A 20,676-nucleotide genomic window follows, 5' to 3' on the forward strand; every position below is an offset into this window, starting at 1 on the left:
AGTGAGCTCTGCAACAAAAATGAAACAAACCAGATGTGACTCTGTGTACTTACTGATTTTGATTTTGTTTAGGGGCTAAAAAGGGGCTTTTGTTTCCTTTGGAGACAATAAAGTCAATGCACTAACAATATGTACATTTAAACTTATTTTAAATTCAATCTTCAACTGTATTGTAAGTAGGGTACTACAGTGAAGCTTCCATATATGTTTACTACTTTGCTGTAATATTAAGAGTTGTTTAAAAGTATACGAACTGTACAGTTACTAAAACAGCTAATTATTTCCTCTCTCCTCCTTTGAAAGGAAGGGCTTCAGTTATTCCTATATGGCTAGAACCACCATAAACAGGATACCTGTAATCTGTCACATGAGTGTTGCAATATATTGGTAATCTTGCAGCCTTGTTTTCCCAAATTCATTTTATTTTGATCCGTTCGACATATTGCACTAATTGTTTTAGGTATTTCCACTATGTGTCAGAAATGACTTCATCTATTAAAGTACTGAACAGTCAGCAGACTTTACACATCTACAGTAATTCAGAATTAGTAAGGAAAACAGTTCACCAGTGTTTAGTTTTATATTGAGATGCGATGCCCAGGGTGGAATAAAATAGTACAAAAAGAAAAAAAAAAGTTTTAAATAGTACAAAAAAATAGTACCCCCCCAAAAAAAAATTCTGGAAAATCTCCCAAAACCTTAAAATCAAACAATGTATGTCTAAATAACTGATGTGTCAAAGAAGAAATCAAAAAGGAAATTAAAAATATACTGAACTAGATGGAAATGAAAACAAATGTCAAAATTTATAAGATAGACCTACAGCCCTGTACAGAAAGAAACTTATTGCCATAAATGCAAAGACACTTATATTAGGGGGAAAATATCTAAAATCAATGACCTAAGCTGCCATCTTAAAAAGCTAAGAAGGAAAAAGAAATTAAAATCAAAGCAAAAAGGAAAGAATTAAAAAGAACAGAAATCAATGAAACAGAAAGTAGACAAATAAACAACGAAACGTCTTCTTTCCAAAGGTCAGTAACATTGATGAATCTCTGTATTGATCATGAAAGAGAAAAAGCACAGACTATCAATACTAGAGTTGCGGGCGGGGGTTGTACAAGTGGCTTGGTTAGTTAAGTGACTGACTCTTAATCTCAGCTCAGGTCTTGATCTCAGGATCATGAGTTCAAGTCCTATGTTGGACTCCATTCTGGGTATGGAGCTTACTTAAAAAAAATTTGGGGGGTGCCTGGGTTCAGTCAGGCAACTGCATTTGGATCAAGTCATGATCTCAGTGCCCTGGGATTGAGCCTCGCACCTGGCTCCCTGCTTAGCAAGGAGTCTGCTTCTCCCTCTCCCTCTCCCCAACATCTCTCCCCCTCTGCCACTCATATGGTCTCTCTCTCTCTCTCTCAAGTAAATAAAATCTTTAAAAACAGAAAAATTTTTAAATAAAATAAAAAATTATCTTTAAAAAGGGAATAAAAGAAGGAACATTACTATACAACCTCTACCTATGAAGAACACAATAATATTTGAGTAATTTTATTCCAATTATCCCAATAAATTAAACAACTTAAATAAAATAGCTAAATTCTTAGAAAGAAAAAAATGACCAAAACTGACAAAAGAAAAAATAGAGTATCTGAATAGCTTTGTATTTTCAATTTGTAATTTTAAAAAATTAAAAGCCTTCCGTATAAAAAACCTCAGGCCTTTTTATTGTTGAATTGTATTGCATATTTTAAAAAATAATATCAGTACTACAATATCAGAAAATAGAGAAGGAAGTATTTCACAATTTTTTTTACAGGGCTAGAATTGGCCTGACACCAAAACCCAAGTGAGGCATCACAACAAAAGAGAAGTACAGACCAATATCCCTCATGAACTGAGAAGTAAAAATCCTTAACAAGATACTAACAAATTAAACCCAGTAATATTTCAAAAAGATAATGCATCATGACGAAGTGATAGGTTTACTGGAATTATCAACATATGTATTGTACCATACTGACAAAATAAGGTAAAAAAATGAAGATTCTCTTAGAGTAGATGCAGAAAAAGCTTTTGACAAGATTTGGGGCACCTGGGGGGGCTCACGTGGTTGGGCGTCTGCCTTCAGCTTAGGTCATGATCCCAAAGTCCTGGGATTGAGTCCCGCATCAGGCTCCCTGCTTAGCAGGGAGCCTGCTTCTCCCTCTCCCTCTGCCTACTTACTCCCCCTGCTTGTGCTCTCTCTCTCTCTCTATGACAAATACATAAAATCTTTAAAAATTTTTTTAAAGATTTTTTATTTATTTGACAGACAGAGATCAGAAGGAGGCAGAGAGACAGGCAGAGAGAGAGAGGAGGGAGCAGGCTCCCTGCTGAGCAGAGAGCCTGATGCGGGGCTCGATCCCAGGACCCTGGGATCATGACCTGAGCTGAAGGCAGAGGCCTTAACCCACTGAGCCACCCAGGTGCGCCAATCTTTTAAAAATTTTTAATAAAATAAAATAAAAATGGGCAAGATTTAAGCAGATGCTGCACAAAGGAAGATAAACCAGTCCCCAAAAAGCACATGGAAAGATGCTCAACACCATTAGTCATCAGGAAAATAACCCATTAAAACCACAATGAGTTACCACTACACACCCACCAGAATCTCTAAAATTAAAAAGACTGACAATACCAAGTGTTGGTAACGATGTGGCAGGGACCAAACTCTCATACACTGCTTGTAGGAATGTAAAACAGTATAACCACTTTGGAAAACAGTTTGGTGGTTTCTTAAATTCAACATATACCTACCACATATCCAGGAACCCAAGAGAAATGAAAACATGTTCACACAAAGTCTTGTATACAGATGTTCATTACAGGTTTATTTATCTTAGCCCAAAATTAGAAATAGCCCCAATGCCATAAAAATGTGAATGGCTAAACAAATTTTAGTACTCAGCAACAAAAGAACAAATTACTGCCATGCACAATATGGATAAATGTCACTGATATAATGCAGTGAAAGAACCCAGATATCAAAAAGACCACTTGGTTTCATTTACATAAAATTCTAGAAAATCTATATAGTGAAAGATAATAGATCACTGGTTGGCGGAGTCTGGGTATGGGTGAGGTAGAATAATTCCAAATAGCACCACATGGGTATTTTTGGAGATGATGAGAATACTCTATATTTTGACTGGGGTGGTGGTTACATGGATATACAGAATTGTCAGAACTCAATGAAGTTGATTTAAAAATCACTATGAGGGCACCTGGGTGGATCAAGACCAACTCTTGGTTTTGGCTCAAGTCATGATCTCATAGTCATCAGGCCCCACACTCAGCACAGAGTCTGCTTGAGATTCTTTCCCCCTCTCCCATACCCCTCCTCACCAAAATAAATAAATAAATATTTTAAAAATCACTCTGAAATAGTACTATAATAATTCCTCTTTTACCTATAAGAAATTAAAGCACCAGGGTTAAATACCTATGTTACCGTTTTTATGGAAAAATTGTTACTTCTAACTCAAAAAGTATGGGGAAATGCTTTGAGACTTTATATAAATGTATGATATTAGGTTTTGGTTCTCAGATAATCAATAAATTTTTATGGACTCATTGCTCCAAGAACACAGCAGCAACGTCAAGAATTGAATATTAAGAGCAGCTATACACAAAAAGAATTGTTTTGGATTTTTTTTTTTGCTTATATTCTTCCAAATAGGTAATTTTATATATAGAATTTTATTTTCCTAATAATTTATATTTATTGAAAGAATTCTAAATAATATTTACAGTATTGTTATATTCTATTTTCATCCAAATATATCATTTCTAGTGATGTAAAAGCTAACGGCAGAATATGCAAATCAATTAAATCTAAAAGGATTTAAATTAAATTAAATCCAAAAGGACTTGAAGAAACAAATATTTTTCCTTCTCAAATACTTTCCCAACTCAAAGAAAGAAAGAAAGAAAGAAAACCACAGCACTCAGAAACTAACTTAGCCAAGAACCAGGATTCAAACCCCAATAGTTTTACTCTAATGCCCACATTCTTAGCCACTATATCACTCTGCCTCTATAAAAGTAGGATATACCTATAATCTCTTTTCTTCCAGATAATGTGTATCTATTCATGAACATGTACTATTTTATAATTAGAAAAAATATATATACTTAAAAAGACAGAGACTATTCAGGACCTCCCTCCAAGATGACATTCAATCTATTAATCAGAACATGTTGGATAACTTTGTTGATCTTTATGAAGTCATTCAACTGTTTTAGCTTTCAGTTCACATTCTTTATCTTGTTCACAAATACAACATGTAAAACTTCATCAAGTCTTGCAGAAAATAAGATATACTGTATCTACAGCATTTCTTTGATCTACCTAATGGATATGTACGAAGGACATAAATTTGTCATAAACTCATGCTAGTTCCCAGAGACTACCACTTCATCTTTTATGTTCACACACCATCCTTTACATACACCATACAGCAACTAACTCCCAGATTATCCAAAGATCACAAACATAAGATCAGCAATCACTTAAGTAAATTCTTCTACTGCGCTAAGCTATAGATTATCACAGAAGGGAAACCCTAAACTCATTTAAAATAGTAAGGTCCTTTTATATAATTCACTTCTGTATTCTGCACTTCAGTTTCCTTCTACCAGTATTTGCTTGGCCTTCTCCAGAGTGGAAGTAATTCTTCTTGACCAAGAAGACAGAAATAAGAGAAGGTAACTAATTCTACTTTCTACAATCTGTTAAATGTTTCCTTCTCTACCCAGCAGCAAGATTACACCTGCTCTAAACATAACAGAGAAGCCTTTCACTGGCATTTTCTGAAGGTCTCCAGTAACTCTGAGATTCTAGTTTCTGAGTTTATTCTTGTGGGTTCTGTCACTCTTCATCCTTGGTTTTAAATCCTGTTTTTTACCTTCAGCACTTCTAACTGGACAGCTACTTTTGCTGTCACAATGGCCTCTTCAGGCACTTCGTTCTTCCTCACTGGAGTCACTTACAATTGCACTGCCAAATTTGCATTACTTAGTATTTCCCATTTCTCTTGAGAATACATCCCAATTTCTCTAAAAACAGGTTATAACCTTGGCACGGGGCAGCTGGGTAGTTCAGTCGGTTGGGCATCTGACTCTGATTTCGGTTCAGGTCACGATCTCAGGGTCCTGGAATGGTGCTCAATGGGGAGTTGGCTTGTGATTCTCCCTCTCCCTCTGCCCCTCCCCCTGCTTGCACACACACTCTCTCTCTCAAATAAATTAATCTTAAAAAAAAAAAAAGCTATAACCTTGGCATAATTACCCTGACATTGCTTAAAATTTGTCTGAAACCCAGTTAAAAATTCCTTTCAGAAGTGACTTCCCTCCCAAAATCAGTTTTATTACTGTGTCGTCACATCTCTTGACCGAAATTGTAGTGCCCAATTTGATCATCTATCTCATTGTTTGTATAAGAGCTAACATTTCTTATGGATCTACTATATGACAAGCACTGTATTAAAAGACTTTCTATATATTCTTAGAATATATATATATTCTATATATTCTTAGATTTAATCCTTGTGAACCTAATGAGGAAATACTATCATTATCTAATTTTACTGGTAAGGTGGCAAAGATTTAAGTAACTTGACTAAAGCCACATAATTACTAAATAAAAGAGCTATACTCTGAGCCCAAGTCTGTCTGAGTTAAAAAACAAAACAAAATGAACCCCAAGTTTTTTCTACTGTACCTCCTAGCCATTCACACGTAGGCTAACTTTGAAGAGGGTAGAGAGTGAGATGTCTCAGTTTAAGGTGGCTTATAAAATGCAACGATTTAAAAAAAATAAACGTATCAAATTTTGTAAATCATATATCAGAACTATTTCAAATTAATTACCTCGAAAGCTTTAAAGTTTGGGAAGTTTTCTTACAGAACAGTTTCTACAACTTTTTACTAGTTTTTTTTTTTTTTTTTTAAGTATTTTATTGGGATGCCTAAGTGGCTCAGTGGGTTAAACCACTGCCTTTGGCTCAGGTCATGATCCCAGGATACTGGGATCGGGTCCTACATCGGGCTCCTTGCTTGGCGGGGAGTCTGCTTCTCTCTCTGCCTCTGCCTGCCACTCTGCCTGCTTATGCGCACTCTCTCTCTGACAAATAAATAAAATCTTTGGGAAAAAAAAAGTATTTTATTTATTTGAGAGAGAGAGAGCAAGCTCACAAGAAGGGGAGAAGCAGGCAGAGGGAGAGATACGCTCCCTGGCAAGCAAGGAGCCCCACGTGGGACTCATTTCCAGAACCCTGAAATCATGACCCGAGACGAAGGCAGACTCCCCACTGACTGAGCCACCCAGGCGTCCCTACTAGTCTTTTAAATATCTTCAATACTGGTCAAATATTCATTTTTGAGAATCTTTTTTAAGGGGCTGCAAAGCAAGGCTTATTGAGTGATAGTAAAGTTTATTGAATGATAAAGAGTACAAAGCTCCTAAAGAGAAAGGGGACCTGAGAGGGTTGCCCAAGAATAATTTCTATTTGGAAACAGCATGGTTATTTGGAACCAATTCTTATAAATCAGAAACAGTGATTTAGGGTGATATAATATCTTAGTACATGAGGGCATGGCTTTGGAGTATGACAGTCATAAATTTGAGTTAGAAACTTACCACCCTAACTTCTACTAAATTATTTAAATTCTCTGAACCCTACTTCTCTCATCTGAAAAGGGGAAAAGGGAATCACTTCTTGGCCTCCTGGCTAAGATGAAGTGAAAAGGAAGAAAGATATCATCTATCTCATAACCACTGTGAAGATTAAGTGAATCTGGCTATATAACACATGTGGGGGTCTGGGTGGCTCAGTTGGTTAGGTGCCTGCCTCCAGCTCAGGTCATGATCCCTGGGTCCTGGGATCTAGTCCCATGTCAAGCTCTCTGCTCAGCTGGGAGTCTGATTCTCCCTCTGCCCCTCCACCCTCCCCCACTCATGCTCATGTGTGCTCTCTCACTCACGAAAATAAATAAAATTCTGAAAAAAAACACACATGCAGGGGCACCTGGGTGGCTCAGTGGGTTAAAGTCTCTTGCCTTCGGCTCAGGTCACGATCCCAGGGTCCTGGGATCGAGCCGCACATCGGGCTCTCTGCTCAGCAGGGAGCCTGCTTCCCCCTCTCTCTCTATCTGTCTCTCTGCCTACTTGTGATCTCTGTCAAATAAAGAAATAAAATCTTAAAAAAAAAGTTTATTTAAAAAAAACACACACATGCATGATAAATAATAAACATTTTTCTCTTCTCTACTGTTATTTTATTTATGTATTTAAACTATTTATTTGACAGAGTGTGCTCACAAGCAGGGACAGTGGCAGGCAGAGGGAGAAGCAGACACCTGGCTGAGTACAGGGCCAACACAGGAGTCCATCCCAGGACCTGGAGATTATGACCTGAGCCGTGGCAGATGCTTAACCTACTGAACCATCCAGGTGCCCCTCTACTATCATTTTAATCATTATTTCAAACTGTGAACCACATATGATAAATCTGTCACTTATAACATTTGTAAGAAAGAGATTTTCAGTTTATCCATTTTCCAGCTATTGATTTTTTACTCTAAATTATATGAAACAGTATTTTGACATTAGTGAACATCAGTGGGCAACTTACCTGTGGAAACCATCTTTCAAAACTTCTTGCCTCAAAATAATTTCTGAACAAGTAGCCCTTATGCCTATAAGAATCAGAAGATTTCTTAAAATAAAATAAGCACTCAGTGAAAGAACATAAATAATTAGAAAATAATTGCTTGAATAGGCTTTACTTGCCTGGAAAATCTAACCAACCTATAAACAAAAGAAAAGCTTTTAAAACTTAAAGAATTTGAGCTATCTAAAAAGCTACTTCTAATATAGCAGAGGCATTTAGAACATTGACCTTGGAGTAAAACTGCCTAATTATAACCCCAGTCTGTCCCTTAAAGCTATGTGACTTTGGACAAGATGGTTTATTTCTCTGCTATTTGTCATGAGTATTTAATACATGTAGAAGCACTCAGAACAGGGTTTACCAGACAGTAAGAGCTCTGTATAAGTGTTTGTCATTAATACTGTTTTTTCAGATGATCCCAGGACACCAAAAGGAACAGACTGGCTAAAGAGCCAGGAAATCTCAGTTTTAATCCTGGTTCACTGAAACTGTATTTTAGATACATACTGCCAACTTTTGTATTCTATCGTCAACACCTGTAAAACTGAGAAAATGGTACACTTACACCTTGTGGAGATGTTGGGAAGGTTTAAAACAGAGAAACAAAAACTTGAGGCTTTTCAAAGATTCAAAGGGTTCCTTTATAAACTTAGAATAACCCAAAATCTCACTGTAATGACACCATGCAGAATTCAGATGTTAAAACTATTATTCAAGGTCAGCATCATAAAATTAAAAATTCAGGGGCACCTGGGTGGCTCAGTCAAACATCCAGTTCTTGATTTCAGCTTAGGTCATGATCTCAGGGTTGTGAGATCAGCCCTGAGACAGGCTCTGTGCTGGGTGTTGAGCCTGCTTAAGATTTTCTCCCAACTCCAAATAAATAAATAAATAAATAAATCCGTTACTAATGACCATCAACTGTTCTGGGTACCCTGCTATATGGAACGTTAATCCATTTTCAAAAGCTGGAAGTGCACTAACATTAAAACAAACACAAAAGGGATGCTTGGGTGGCTCAGTCGGTTAAGCTGCTGCCTTCCGCTCAGGTCATGATCCCAGGGTGCTGGGATCAAGTCCCACATCGGGCTCCTTGCTCAGTGGGGAGCCTCTTTCTCTCTGTCTCTGCCTGCCACTTTGCCTGCTTGTGCTCTCTCTCTGACAAATATTTTAGTATATGTGCTGCCTAAGCGAGCACTCTCTCTGACAAATAAACAAAATCTTTAAAAAAAAAAACAAAAAAAACCCAAACACAAAAAAACCATATACTATTATGTATTGCTAAGTCTTATTAGATTCATTCCTGAAAAGATGCACACACACACAAAAAAAGATATGAGAACACCGAAATATACAAGGAAAGGAAAAATAATATTAAATGATATCCATATGACAAATCCTCTTCCTGGGGCTTTCACATATTTTAACTTTCACATACTTTCACATAGCCAAACAGGTGAAATTACGGCCATTTGCACAGGGGAGGAAACTGATTAACAAATAGTTCTCACTGACTCTAGGCCATACCACTAAGTAAGTTACTGATTAGAAGCGAGATCTCCTAAAGTTTTAAAGCCTAAAATATTTCCACTTTCCTAGCTATCTAAAAAAATCCTTATTTGCTTCAGAGAAACATATATAATCATCTCCAAAAAATACCTTTTTTGGTATTTTTTTGCAAAAAATATCTTTTTTACAAATCCAGATGTTTCACTATGTTTAATTTTAATAGGGGTGGAGAGTCAGGATTTATATCTATCTAGAACTTAAATTAGAAAAAAAAGTCAGATTAATAGGCTTAAATTTTGTTGGAATATACACTGGAGAATACTAAACCCCTTTCATCTCAGGATGGTAGAAAGGTTAATTCACAAACAGTATAGCAAATAGATTATTCATAATTTTTTAAAGCAAAAATACCATTTTCTTTTTTTTTAAAAGATATTTATTGGGGCGCCTGGGTGGCTCAGTGGATTAAGCCGCTGCCTTCGGCTCAGGTCATGATCTCAGGGTCCTGGGATCGAGCCCCGCATCGGGCTCTCTGCTCAGCGGGGAGCCTGCTTCCCCTTCTCTCTCTGCCTGCCTCTCTGCCTACTTGTGATCTCTCTATCTGTCAAATAAATAAATAAAATCTTTAAAAAAAAAAAAAAAGATATTTATTTATTTATTTATTTGACAGAGAGAGAGACAGCTAGAGAGAGGGGCAGGCCTTTTTTTTTTTTTTTTAAGATTTTTATTTATGTATGTATTTATTTGACAGAGCTAGACAGAGGGGCAGGCTCCCCGGAGCAGGGAGCCCAATGTGGGGCTCGACCCCAGGACCCTGAGATCATGACCTGAGCCAAAGGCAGACGCTTAATGACTGAGCCACCCAGGTGTCCCAAGCAAAAATATCATTTTCAAAATAAATTTGTCGCACCTGAATTGACCGTCAAGATTTCCCCCCCCTTTTTTTTTGTTTTTTTGTTTTTTTTTTTAAGACTTTTCCTCTTAAATATTACTTTATTTGATTACAGTGGCCGGAACTGGCTCTGGAAATTGATCTCTTTTTAATGATAAAATACCAGGGCTGGAAGAGTCTTTAGAAATCACCAAGTCCAGCTGTTTAAAAATTCATTTCCGCTTCATAATACTTCAAGTAAATCTGGAAACCCAGTATGTGAAGATACAAAAACAGTGATTGACCCTAGTCTAATATTCTCACTTTACAGATGGAGAAACTTAACCTAATTTGTACTGACTTTCCTTATTGTAATTACTACTGCACTTCCGCACTACTCTGCAAGTTTCACGAGGGTTGGGGCCATATTTAGCTCAGCGCTGGATCTACAGCACCTAGCACAGCACTTCGGCCCTCCGACTTAGACCCAAAGAAATAAATCAACTCACTTGCCCAGCCTGTAGTTAGAAGAAAAGCCCCAGCCTAATCCAGTCTATTACAAAAAAATTTTTTGTTAAATAAAACTAGTTGTCCACCCCTTCCCACGCCCTCACCCTGTCAGTCTCTCCATTCTGGACTGGGATTCTCACACCCCGTAGGGCACTGTGGCCTTGCTGATCCTCTCTGGGATCCCAAGCTTCATGCATCCCAAGACACTTGACGGCTGTACTGCCTTCCCGATATTTTAGTAATAGTACGGCCAGTACTACCTCTGAACGACAAAGCCCGACTCTCCAGAGACCCAAGAGACGCCTCAGAGCAGTGGCTAGGCGGGTGGGAAAGGTGGGAAGCACGTGGCCTCGGTTCTTAACCTCCTCCAGGTCACCCAGCAGGTTCTAGGTCCGCGCGACGAGAGGCGCACCGTGGAGGACCTAGGAGTACGGACAGCCCCCCACCCGCCGATCTCCCAGCCCCGTCCCTCGTTTACCAGCGTCGGTGGGGGTGGCAGTGAAGGCCGTGGCGGGTGTGGTGAGTCCAGCCGCCTCCCAAAGGAGCAGCCAGGCCACCGCCCGGACAACCACGGCCGTGGCAGCCAGGACGCTGGAGAACGCGCTCCCCAGAGCGCGCGGGGACGAACTGCGGACTGAGGAGCCCGAGCACGCCTTATGCCGCTCCTAGAGCGTGCTGCCACGGAGTCAGTGACCGGCAAGGAAGACAACGACGCGCGCCTGCGATCCTGCGGTCCCCCGGGTCCCCGGGTCCTCGCAGCTCCGGTCCCCCCGAAACTTCCGGCGTTGCGGGAGGCGGCAACCCTAGCCCGGCCTTTGCTCCCTTGTCACCCCGCCCCTCGCCGTCAGGTCAGGGGGCGGAGCGAGGAGCGGCGCACGCGCCGTGGCGTACGCCGGGGCTGTTGCTGTGGGAACGACTCCTTGGGCCCCGCTCCAGACCCGCGCCCTGGAGCAGTCTTGCTAGCGGTATCTGGGAGCTCCCTGTCTCCACCTCCACTTCCAGGTACGTGCGGATTCGGCCCTCCTGCGGGGGAATTCACCCTACAGTCGCGTCTGCGGGGCTATGGCCGTCGCCTCTTCCTGCAGCTCGGCCTCAGAGTCGAGTTAAGTTCTGTGTGCACTGCGGTTGGGGGGAACCAAGCCCCTCACGGCGGTTTTAAGCTCTTCCCCCCTGCAGAAGATGCACTTTCTCTATTTCTGTAAGGGTAAGAAAGTCAGCCTTGCAGTAGCGGGGACGTGAGTTTGGGAGAGGATCGTCTCTCTGTTGGCAAAATCCGTACACTTTTAGGTGCTGTGGGGGATGTTTAGCAAGATTATGGCAATCACTGATTCCTGGGGAGAAAAGTGTTAAAGCCTATGAGGAAGAGTTAGGTAAATGTGTGGTCCGTCTTCTTGAATTAAAGTGAATCTGTAAGTAGGCCTAGATGCAGACTGGAGCTAGGACAGGTGTTTGCAAGAGGAACGATGTCAGAATGTGCCATCGGAAAATAGCAGTATAAGCATGATATTAAGAAATACGGAGATAAATTTTGGAAGAAACAAAAGAATTGAAACCGGTTGACTATGAAGAGAGGAAGGGCAGGGGACAACAGTTTTTTTGTTATAATGCTCAGAATTATTTTACATTTTTAACAGAATATAAACATATTAGTAGAAATAAAAGTTAAAAAAATTTTTTAAGATTATTTATTTATGAGAGAAAGAGAGAGAGGCGCAGAGTCTGAGGGAGAAGCGGGCTCCCCGCTGAGCAGGAATCCCAGTGCCGGACTCAATCCCAGGACCTGGGATCATGACCTGAGCCAAGGGCAGACGCTCAACCATCTGAGCCACCCACGTGCCCCAAAAGTTAAATTTTAAAAAGAAAAGACTCTGTAGTCAAAAAAACATTGTTATCAATTGCGTACATCAGTCATGAGTACAGCCATTTGCTTGAGTGTGTGGAATTTATATTGTGCTCAGTAGGATCTCTTAGAAAGCTTACTAACAGACCAGATTTTAATGACATGAACTGGGAGTAGTATTTGAAGAAGGGGGTGGGTGGGATCGTTTGTGTCAGATCAGAGCACAGTAATTTGAAATGGCAGTTCTTTATGATTAATTCTTAAGAGTAAAGATTCTGATGTTCAACAATAAGAAGTGAAAAGTATAGGTGATGGTATATCTATAAGACAAAACACTTGATTCATAGAAATGTGTGTTTTAGTAAAGCATCGAAGGACAGAATCACATAAGTTATTACATTTACAAGGCAGGAAATAGATGTATAATGTAAAAAATACTATACTAAATAAACTATATGTGTAGAAAAAAACAAATCAAAGGTAATCATTATATATATGTTTCTTCCTCCTCCTCCTCCCCCACCCTACCTCCAGTCTTCTTCAATGTACTGTGTTCCTATGGTGATTCTCTAGAAAAATCAAGTTTATGAAGGTATCATCACTCTATACTCCTTTACCTTTAGGTTCCTTGACATTTGCAAATCTTCCTGAGGATATCAAAGTCCTACCTAAAGCAGTCACTATAATTAAGCGTATTTTGGCACTGGGCACCAATAAGAGGGAATAGAAAGTATTAACTGCAAAATAGCTGTGTTTCTTGTAACTGAGAAAACATAGGGAGACAAATAAGTTGAAATAAAAACGATGTAAACTTTATTGACTTGTATATGTAGAGGTTGAATCTGTACCGGGTCTGCATTTTTTATCAGACCTGTAGACTATAAACACTTAAAGGATATCCAGAGGCTGTGTCTTATATTAGTAGATTAAACGAAATTTTTTAAACGATTGTATTTATTTATTTGAGAGAGAGCTTGTGTGTGCGCGAATGAGCGAGGGGAGGAGCAGAGGGAAAGGGAGAAAAGCAGGCTCCCCGCTGAGTGCAGAGGCCAGTGTGGGTCTCTGAGATCATGACCTGAGCGGAAACCAAGAGTGGGCCCCCTCAACTGACTGAGCCCCCCAGGTGCCCTTAGTACATTAAATTAAACAAGTATGTATGGTATTTTGCTGGGATATTCTGGTGAACAGTGGATATGTTCCCTGCCCTCGTGCAGCATATACAATAGGAGGGAAGATAAGTGATTCAATAAGTAATCATAGAAAACTTCATGAGTAGAATGGGAAGTACAGAGGAGACAGACCCAGTCTGATGAACCTCTCAGGACTTAATGTTTAAGGTTAAAAAATCATAGTATCGGGTGCCTGGGTGGCTCAGTGGGTTAGGCCTCTGCCTTCGGCTCGGGTCATGATCTCAGGGTCCTGGGATCAAAGGGAGCCTGTTCCTCCCCTCTCTCTCTCTGCCTGCCTCTCTGCCTACTTGTGATCTCTCTATCAAATAAATAAATAAAATCTTTAAAAAAAAATCATAGTATCTTGCCATAGAGGGTACTTGTACGTACTTGTTTAATTGATAAATAAAAAGATCCTGGAAGTTGATTCCTGGGCCAACTCAGGTTCATGTACAATCTTTGGTTAAGAATGCAGTACAGTAAGAGGTCCGGACAACTGCACTTCCAGGCTCATGTGTGAACAAACCTCTACACCTCATTGAACCAGGGATCCAACAACTAAGGATAACCCCAGGGCTATACTGAACTTTCAGGGTAGCTCTCAAAGTATTGAAGTTGACGGGCTGAGCATGCATCTCTAGAACTGGACTAGAGCCAGATCTGCTGGGGAGAAGGGGTACTGGGGAGTGTGATTTATTCAACACTTATATTTTTTTCCCCTTTAGCAGGAAGTCATTATGTGACTAACATATTTTCATCAGATTTCCTCTGATTTACACTGAAGTGCATGTGAGAATGATGTGCACTGCCAAGAAATGTGGAATTAGGTTCCAGCCTCCAGCTATTATCTTAATCTATGAGAATGAAATGAAGGGGAAAAGTCGCCAACGCATCATGCCAGTCCGAAACTTTTCAAAGTTTTCAGGTACCTCATGTTTTATCTTGCTTCCTATCTTAAGTATTCCCTAAATCACTTATTAAGAATGATTTCACTCTTGTAATAGAGCACCATGGCCTTCAGAGTTAGACAGCCCCAGGTTTAAATCATGACTATCAGGGTAGGTAGGTGAACCCCAGCTAAATTGTCAGTGAGCTTCAATCTCCTGATCTGTAAATGGAAATTGATAATCCCACCCTTTTAGAATTGTGATATGGGTTAAATGAGATTGCATTATTCAACAATACTGATTCCTTCTCTCCCTCCAAATGTGTTTTTTATTTGTCTTGATATTTTCTTGATATTTTCTTAGTCTATATATTTTCTTAGTACCAGTACTAATATCTGAAACTGTAATAAATCCTTTTCATCTTAGATGTTTTCTCCAGTTGCAAGTGTTTGACATCTCCTTAAAGTGATTTTTAAGTTAAGGAAATAAAAAATGCATCCTTCTTCTCCCCACCACACTCAAAGCTTGATATAAAGGAATAATTGTTCTGCAAAATAATTCATTCTGAAGCAGTCACTTAGCTACTTGGCTCTCACAGCAGATAATGCTTTCAGTAGTTTGCGATGTATCTGTTGTGTGTGGTATATAATTTTGTTTTTCTCTCCTAGATTGCAACAGAGCTGCTGAACAATTAAAGAATAATCCACGACACAAGAGTTACCTGGAACAAGTGTCCCTGAGGCAGCTAGAGAAGTTATTCAGTTTTTTACGAGGTTACTTGTTGGGGCAGAGTTTGGCAGAAACAATGGAACAAATTCAACGGGAAACAACAATTGATCCTGAGGAAGACCTGAACAAACTAGATGATAAGGAACTTGCTAAGAGAAAGAGCATCATGGATGAACTTTTTGAGAAAAATCAAAAGAAGAAGGATGATCCAGATTTCGTTTATGACATTGAAGTTGAATTCCCACAGGATGAACAGTTGCAGTCTTGCGGCTGGGACACAGAGTCAGCTGATGAGTTCTGATATCAAAAACTCAAAGAATTAATTGAGCTAGCAGAAACTGCGTGTTTATACAAAGGATGTATAAACATGGTTCTAGAAAAATCTGTAAAGAACACCAAATGTACATGTTGGGTCAAGTTTGGATTGACCATGTTACTTTTCAAAACCAGGACATGTATCTACTGTGTAGATACATGAGGAATATACAAAAACCAGAATATAGGAATCTGCCTTTAAAGAGCTCACAATCTAATTGGAAGATAACTCAGAAACTTGTGAAAAACTAATTAACAGAATTAGGCAACAAAAAGATTAGAGCCAGATGCTTGATAAAAGTTAAAGGGGGTCAGAGCCTAGTTGACGATAGGGTTAGAATAGTCAGGGAAGACTGAGTCCTTTAGTAGAGGGATGGGACTTTGCCTGGTCCTCGAAATGGTAGTGTTTGGATAGAAGTTTGTAAGATTCCAGATGAGAGAAGCTGGGAGAAAAAAGGGGCTTGGGGGAGGGTAGTAGTAAAGAGATAGGGACTAGAACATTTTATTTGAGGAACAGTAAGCAAATTATAGTTTGGTAAGATTGGAGGGTGTTTATGGTTACCAGGGGATTACCCTGTGTGCATTATGTTTTTATATGTATTGGACTCTGGAGTAGGAGACCAGCCCTACAGAATGCCCTGCAGCTGCAAGGGGGTGTCATCTGATAGACAGTAGGGGAATTCTGCCACTCCAGGATCAGGAAACCTGTACTAAAGATATTCTGAAATCCTGAAGGTCTTCCCATAACTGAAGTGGTTTGTTTGTAAAATGGGAAGTCTAGCCATAATGAATAAATAGGCATTGCCAGTTTAGGCCTATTTATGTGTTTGGATCTACAAAGAGAAGATCTTTGTTGAACCAGGTTATATGTGTACAGATGCATCTTTCTTCTCATTAGAATTGGCAGATATTCATGTTTTCTGCAAGGAGATTAATACTCATTAAATAAAGCTGTAAAAATTATTCACTCTTTCCACCTATTCATCTCTACTGTCTTTACCAGTAAAAGCCCCATGAAAGGGGTCACTCTTATAGTGGTATCACCAGGGGCTTAAGATGGTCAGGCATCATATGTATATTTGCCAAAGGTAGCAAAAAAATTTCAGAGTCAGAGATCTCCTATATCTACACAGTATTCCATTGTACAGATGTAGCTGATACATTTTATTTTTTTTTTAAAGATTTTATTTATTTGACAGAGAGAGAGAGAGATCACAAGTAGGCAAAGAGGCAGGCAGAGAGAAGGGGGAAACTGGTTCCCCACTGAGCAGAGAGCCTGATGCAGGGCTCGATCCCAAGACCCTGGGATCATGACCCAAGCCGAAGGCAGAGGCTTTAACCCACTGAGCCACCCAGGCACCCCTAGGTGATACATTTTAAAAGTTGACCTTAGGTTGTTTTTCCTTTCACTATTACAAGCAATGCCACAGCAAGTAACCTTGTACATTCTCTGTTTTGTGCACTTGTAAAACTATAAGTAATGCCTAGAAGGGAATTGCTGGGTATGTCTGTTCCAAATTTTAATAGATAATTGCTAACTTGTCCTTCAAAGAAGTTCATACATTCATCCATTCATTCAGTATGTATACTTAATGAATACATATTACATGCTGAGCTGCATTATTCTGGAGTCTGAGTATGTAGTAGTATACACAACAAAATCCTTGCCTTTACAAGGTTTACAATCTAGTGGCAGAAGAGACATTAAACATAAATACATAGAATAATGTCACATATGTGCTTAGAATTAAAAACATGGTAAAAAGACAATGATGGAGGAGTTGGGAGCCACTTTTTTTGACAGCGATCAGAGAATGCCTCACTGTAGACGTGGGACAGTTGAATAAAGACCTGAAGGAGGTTAAGGAAGAAATTATGTGCATTTCATGAGTTGTAGAGAAAGGTAGGTGTGAGGGCCCCCAGAGCTGGAATGTGCTTGGCTTACCGAGGAAGAACAAGGACACAGATGTGGCTAATACAGACTGAGGAGAAGAATAATGGTAGGAGATGAGGTTGGAGTGTATTTACCAAAGCATAGTACTTCCATGAAGGCTGTACCAACCTAAACTGTTGGCAGTACATGAAGGTACCCATTTTCCCCACATGCGCATCAACAGATAGTGTTCTCAAACTTGTTGGTCTTTGCCAATTTTATAATCTAAAAACGGCACCTCATGGTTTTAATTTCTATTTCTTTTATTATGAGTGAGATTGAGCATTTTCATACACTTAAGGACAATTTTTTATGACAACATGTCATTTGCTCATTCTTCTGTTGTGTTACTGGTCTTTTTCTTACTTATTTGTAAAAAGTTCTTTATTGGGGCACCCGGGTGGCGCAGTCGGGTAAGTGTCTGCCTTCAGCGCTGGTCATGATCCCAAGGTCCTGAGATTGAGCCCCACATTGGGCTCCCTGCTCAGCAGGGAGTCTGCTTCTCCCTGCCCTCTACCTGCCACTCCCCCTGCTTATGCTCTCTCACTGTCAAATAAATAAATTCTTAAAAAAAAAGTTCTTTATTAAGGAAAATAGCCCTTGTCTGTGATATGAATTGCAGATACTTTACCTTTGTCATTTGTGTTTTGACTTTATGATACTGTTTCCAGGCAGATTTTTTTCAAGTCAAATTGATCAATATTTTTCTCTGTGTTTCTGCATTTTTGTCATACTGAGAGAGGCATTCCTCACTCCAAGTTTTTTTTTTAATCCCATGGTATTTTCTACATAGAAATTTATTTTGGTGTAAGATAAAAGATGTGAATCCCAACCTTACTTTTTTCCAGACACCCATTTAGCTGTCCCGGCACTACTATATACCGAATTACCTATCTTTCCCCCATTGAGTTGAAGTGCATGCTTTATTATATACAAGTTCCCATATGTGTCAGAATAGTTATCTTTTGATTATATTAATGTCATCTATAGCACATTCCCAATCTATGTTTTTTGATGTTTATTGAGCACATCCTGTGAAGAGCTACAGTAAGATACAAAATGGGCCATAACTTTTGCCTTTGAGATGTTAACATAGTTTACCAAAACAAGAAAACTAGTATATATGAGCTAGAGGTACTGACTCTATTTAAAGCAGGAGGGGGAGATCATGTGAGCTGAGCCGTTGTGGATTTTTTTTTCTTATGTTCCTTATCCAAAGCAAATTCTGACCTCTTTCACATTTTTTTCCATTATCAAATGAATATATACTCAATACCATTATCTTTTTTTTTAAAGATTTTATTTATTTATTTGACAGAGATCACAAGTAGGCAGAGAGGCAGGCAGAAAGAGAGGGAGAAGCAGGCTCCCCGCCGAGCAGACTGCCCGACACAGGGCTCTATCCCAGGACCCTGGGATCATGACCTGAGCCGAAGGCAGAGACTTTAACCCACTGAGCCACCCAGGCGCCCCCAATACCATTATCTTAAAAATTTAGATAGAGTGTAAAAGTAAAATGGGAAAATTCTCAACTTTACTCAATTCCAACTCTGCAGAGAATTTGGCTTCCCTAGAGGGCTCTGGATCCCATCTTCTGTTGTGACCTTGCCTCACCAGTATTCTTTCTCTCTCTGCCTCTGTCTTTCTCATTTTCAGCTTCATTCCCTTCTGGCTCATTCTCTACAGTCTGTAAACATGCATAAGATCTTGCCATATTAAAACAAGAAAACATCACTTTGCCTTTCTTTATCTCATATGGTATCTAACCAAATTGTCGCTCATTTAGTTATTAGATAAATCTAACCCTTCCCCAACTACTGCACCCTTTAGAGCAGATCTGTCTGTAGTCTGATTCTAGATTAGACTAGACTAATGCTCAGCCTATGAAACTCAATACTTTGAGAGCTGCCCTTAAAGTTCAATTTGGCTCTGGCTTCTTCTCACTCTGTTGGATCCCTAAGAACCTCTTGTTCATTGAGAGGTGTAGGTTTGTTCACATGTAAGCCTGGAAATACAATTCAGTTTGGATCTCTTAGTGTACTTAATGTACTGTAGTCTTCACCAAAGATTGTATATAAATCCCTGGGTCAGCATAAGAATTGAGCTAAAGGGTCTTTTCCATTTACCAATTCAGCAAGTATGTAATCAAGCACCAGGCACATCAAGGTACTGAGGGGTCACTTTAAACATTATGTCCTGAGAGGTTCACTGGATCTGCTCCCTTGCAATTTTTGCAATTATTTTACTCAGGTTTTTTTGTAATTATTTGTAATTATAATTGTAATTAATTGTAATTTGTAATTGTAATTATTTCATCATCTACCTAGTATTTTGACAAAAGTAGTAGATGAAAATTGAGGAAAGGTCACTGGATTTGGCAACTAGGTCTCTGTTAATATTCAAGAATGAAGATTGGGGGGTACCTGGGTGGCTCAGTGGGTTAAGGCCTCTGCCTTCGGCTCAGGTCATGATCCCGGGGTCCTGGGATCAAGCCCCGCATTGGGCTCCCAGCTCAGTAGGAAGCCTGCTTCTCCCTCTCCCACTCCTCCTGCTTGTGTTCACTCTCTCTTGCTGTGTCTCTGTCAAATAAATGAAATCTTTAAAAATAAAAAATAAAAATAAAAAATAATTAAAAAAAAAAAGAATGAAGATTGAAGGGGGGTGATTGGATAGAAATTGCAGGATAGGGACACCTGGGTGGCTCAGTCAGTTAGGCATCTGCCTTTGGCTCAGGTCATGATCTCGGAGTCCTGGGATCAGCCCTGCATCTGGGCTCCCTGCTCAGCGGGAAGTCTGCTTTCCTTCTTCCTCTGCCCCTTCCCCACAGACCCCCCAGCTTGTGCACACCCTCTCTCTCAAACGGGTAAGTGAAATTATTATTATTTTTTAAGATTTTATTTATTTACTTGACAGAGATCACAAGTAGGCAGAGAGGCAGGCAGAGAGAGAGGGGAAGGGAAGCAGGCTCCCTGCTTAGCAGAGAGCCCGACTCGGGGCTTGATCCCAGGACCCCGGGATCATGACCTGAGCCGAAGGCAGAGGCTTTAACCCACTGAGCCACCCAGGCGCCCCGGATAAGTGAAATTAAAAAAAAAAAAAAGCACATAAACTTACTGTACTACCCAGCAGTTCCACCCATGGACTCTATGCAAGAGAAATAAAGACATATGTCCACCCGAAGAGTTTTTGAATTTTCGTAAC

The 20,676-nt window shown here is 39.7% G+C and overlaps 2 protein-coding genes across 5 annotated transcripts in view; one reads left to right on the top strand and one right to left on the bottom strand.

The window, feature by feature from the left end:
• PIGX (phosphatidylinositol glycan anchor biosynthesis class X) overlaps window positions 1-11,258 on the bottom strand; it is a gene marked incomplete at its 5' end in the record, with an annotated part of 34,443 nt that extends 23,185 nt beyond the window's left edge. The window contains 2 exons of the mRNA XM_080805801.1: window positions 7,674-7,737; window positions 11,081-11,258. Coding sequence (XP_080661927.1) covers window positions 7,674-7,737; window positions 11,081-11,258 — 242 coding nt within the window. The remainder of the gene's footprint in view (window positions 1-7,673; window positions 7,738-11,080) is intronic.
• A 190-nt stretch (window positions 11,259-11,448) lies between these two features.
• Window positions 11,449-16,512, top strand: CEP19 (centrosomal protein 19). Of its 4 annotated transcripts, XM_080827302.1 has the most exons (4): window positions 11,456-11,604; window positions 12,977-13,034; window positions 14,340-14,536; window positions 15,167-16,512. In XM_080827302.1, the coding sequence occupies exons 3-4, from the start codon at window positions 14,407-14,409 to the stop codon at window positions 15,526-15,528; spliced, it is 492 nt and encodes a 163-aa protein (XP_080683428.1). In that variant the 5' UTR covers window positions 11,456-11,604; window positions 12,977-13,034; window positions 14,340-14,406; the 3' UTR covers window positions 15,529-16,512. The 4 variants fall into 4 exon arrangements, with proteins under 4 accessions (XP_080683426.1, XP_080683428.1, XP_080683425.1 ...); XM_080827300.1 differs by lacking the exon at window positions 12,977-13,034 and having other exon boundaries at window positions 11,449-11,604; XM_080827299.1 differs by lacking the exon at window positions 12,977-13,034 and having other exon boundaries at window positions 11,476-11,604; window positions 14,337-14,536.
• Window positions 16,513-20,676: the final 4,164 nt, after the last annotated feature.

This window comes from Martes martes (assembly GCF_963455335.1).
Source record: "Martes martes genome assembly, chromosome: 1".
Classification (NCBI taxonomy): Eukaryota; Metazoa; Chordata; class Mammalia; order Carnivora; family Mustelidae; genus Martes; species Martes martes.

What these genes read in the sequence shown, in the direction of transcription:
- CEP19 (XM_080827300.1), top strand. Translation starts at nt 14,407, where the DNA reads ATGATGTGCACTGCCAAGAAATGTGGAATTAGGTTCCAGCCTCCAGCT. An exon ending in AAACTTTTCAAAGTTTTCAG is followed by an intron (nt 14,537 to 15,166) that starts GTACCTCATGTT and finishes TTTCTCTCCTAG; the next exon opens with ATTGCAACAGAGCTGCTGAA.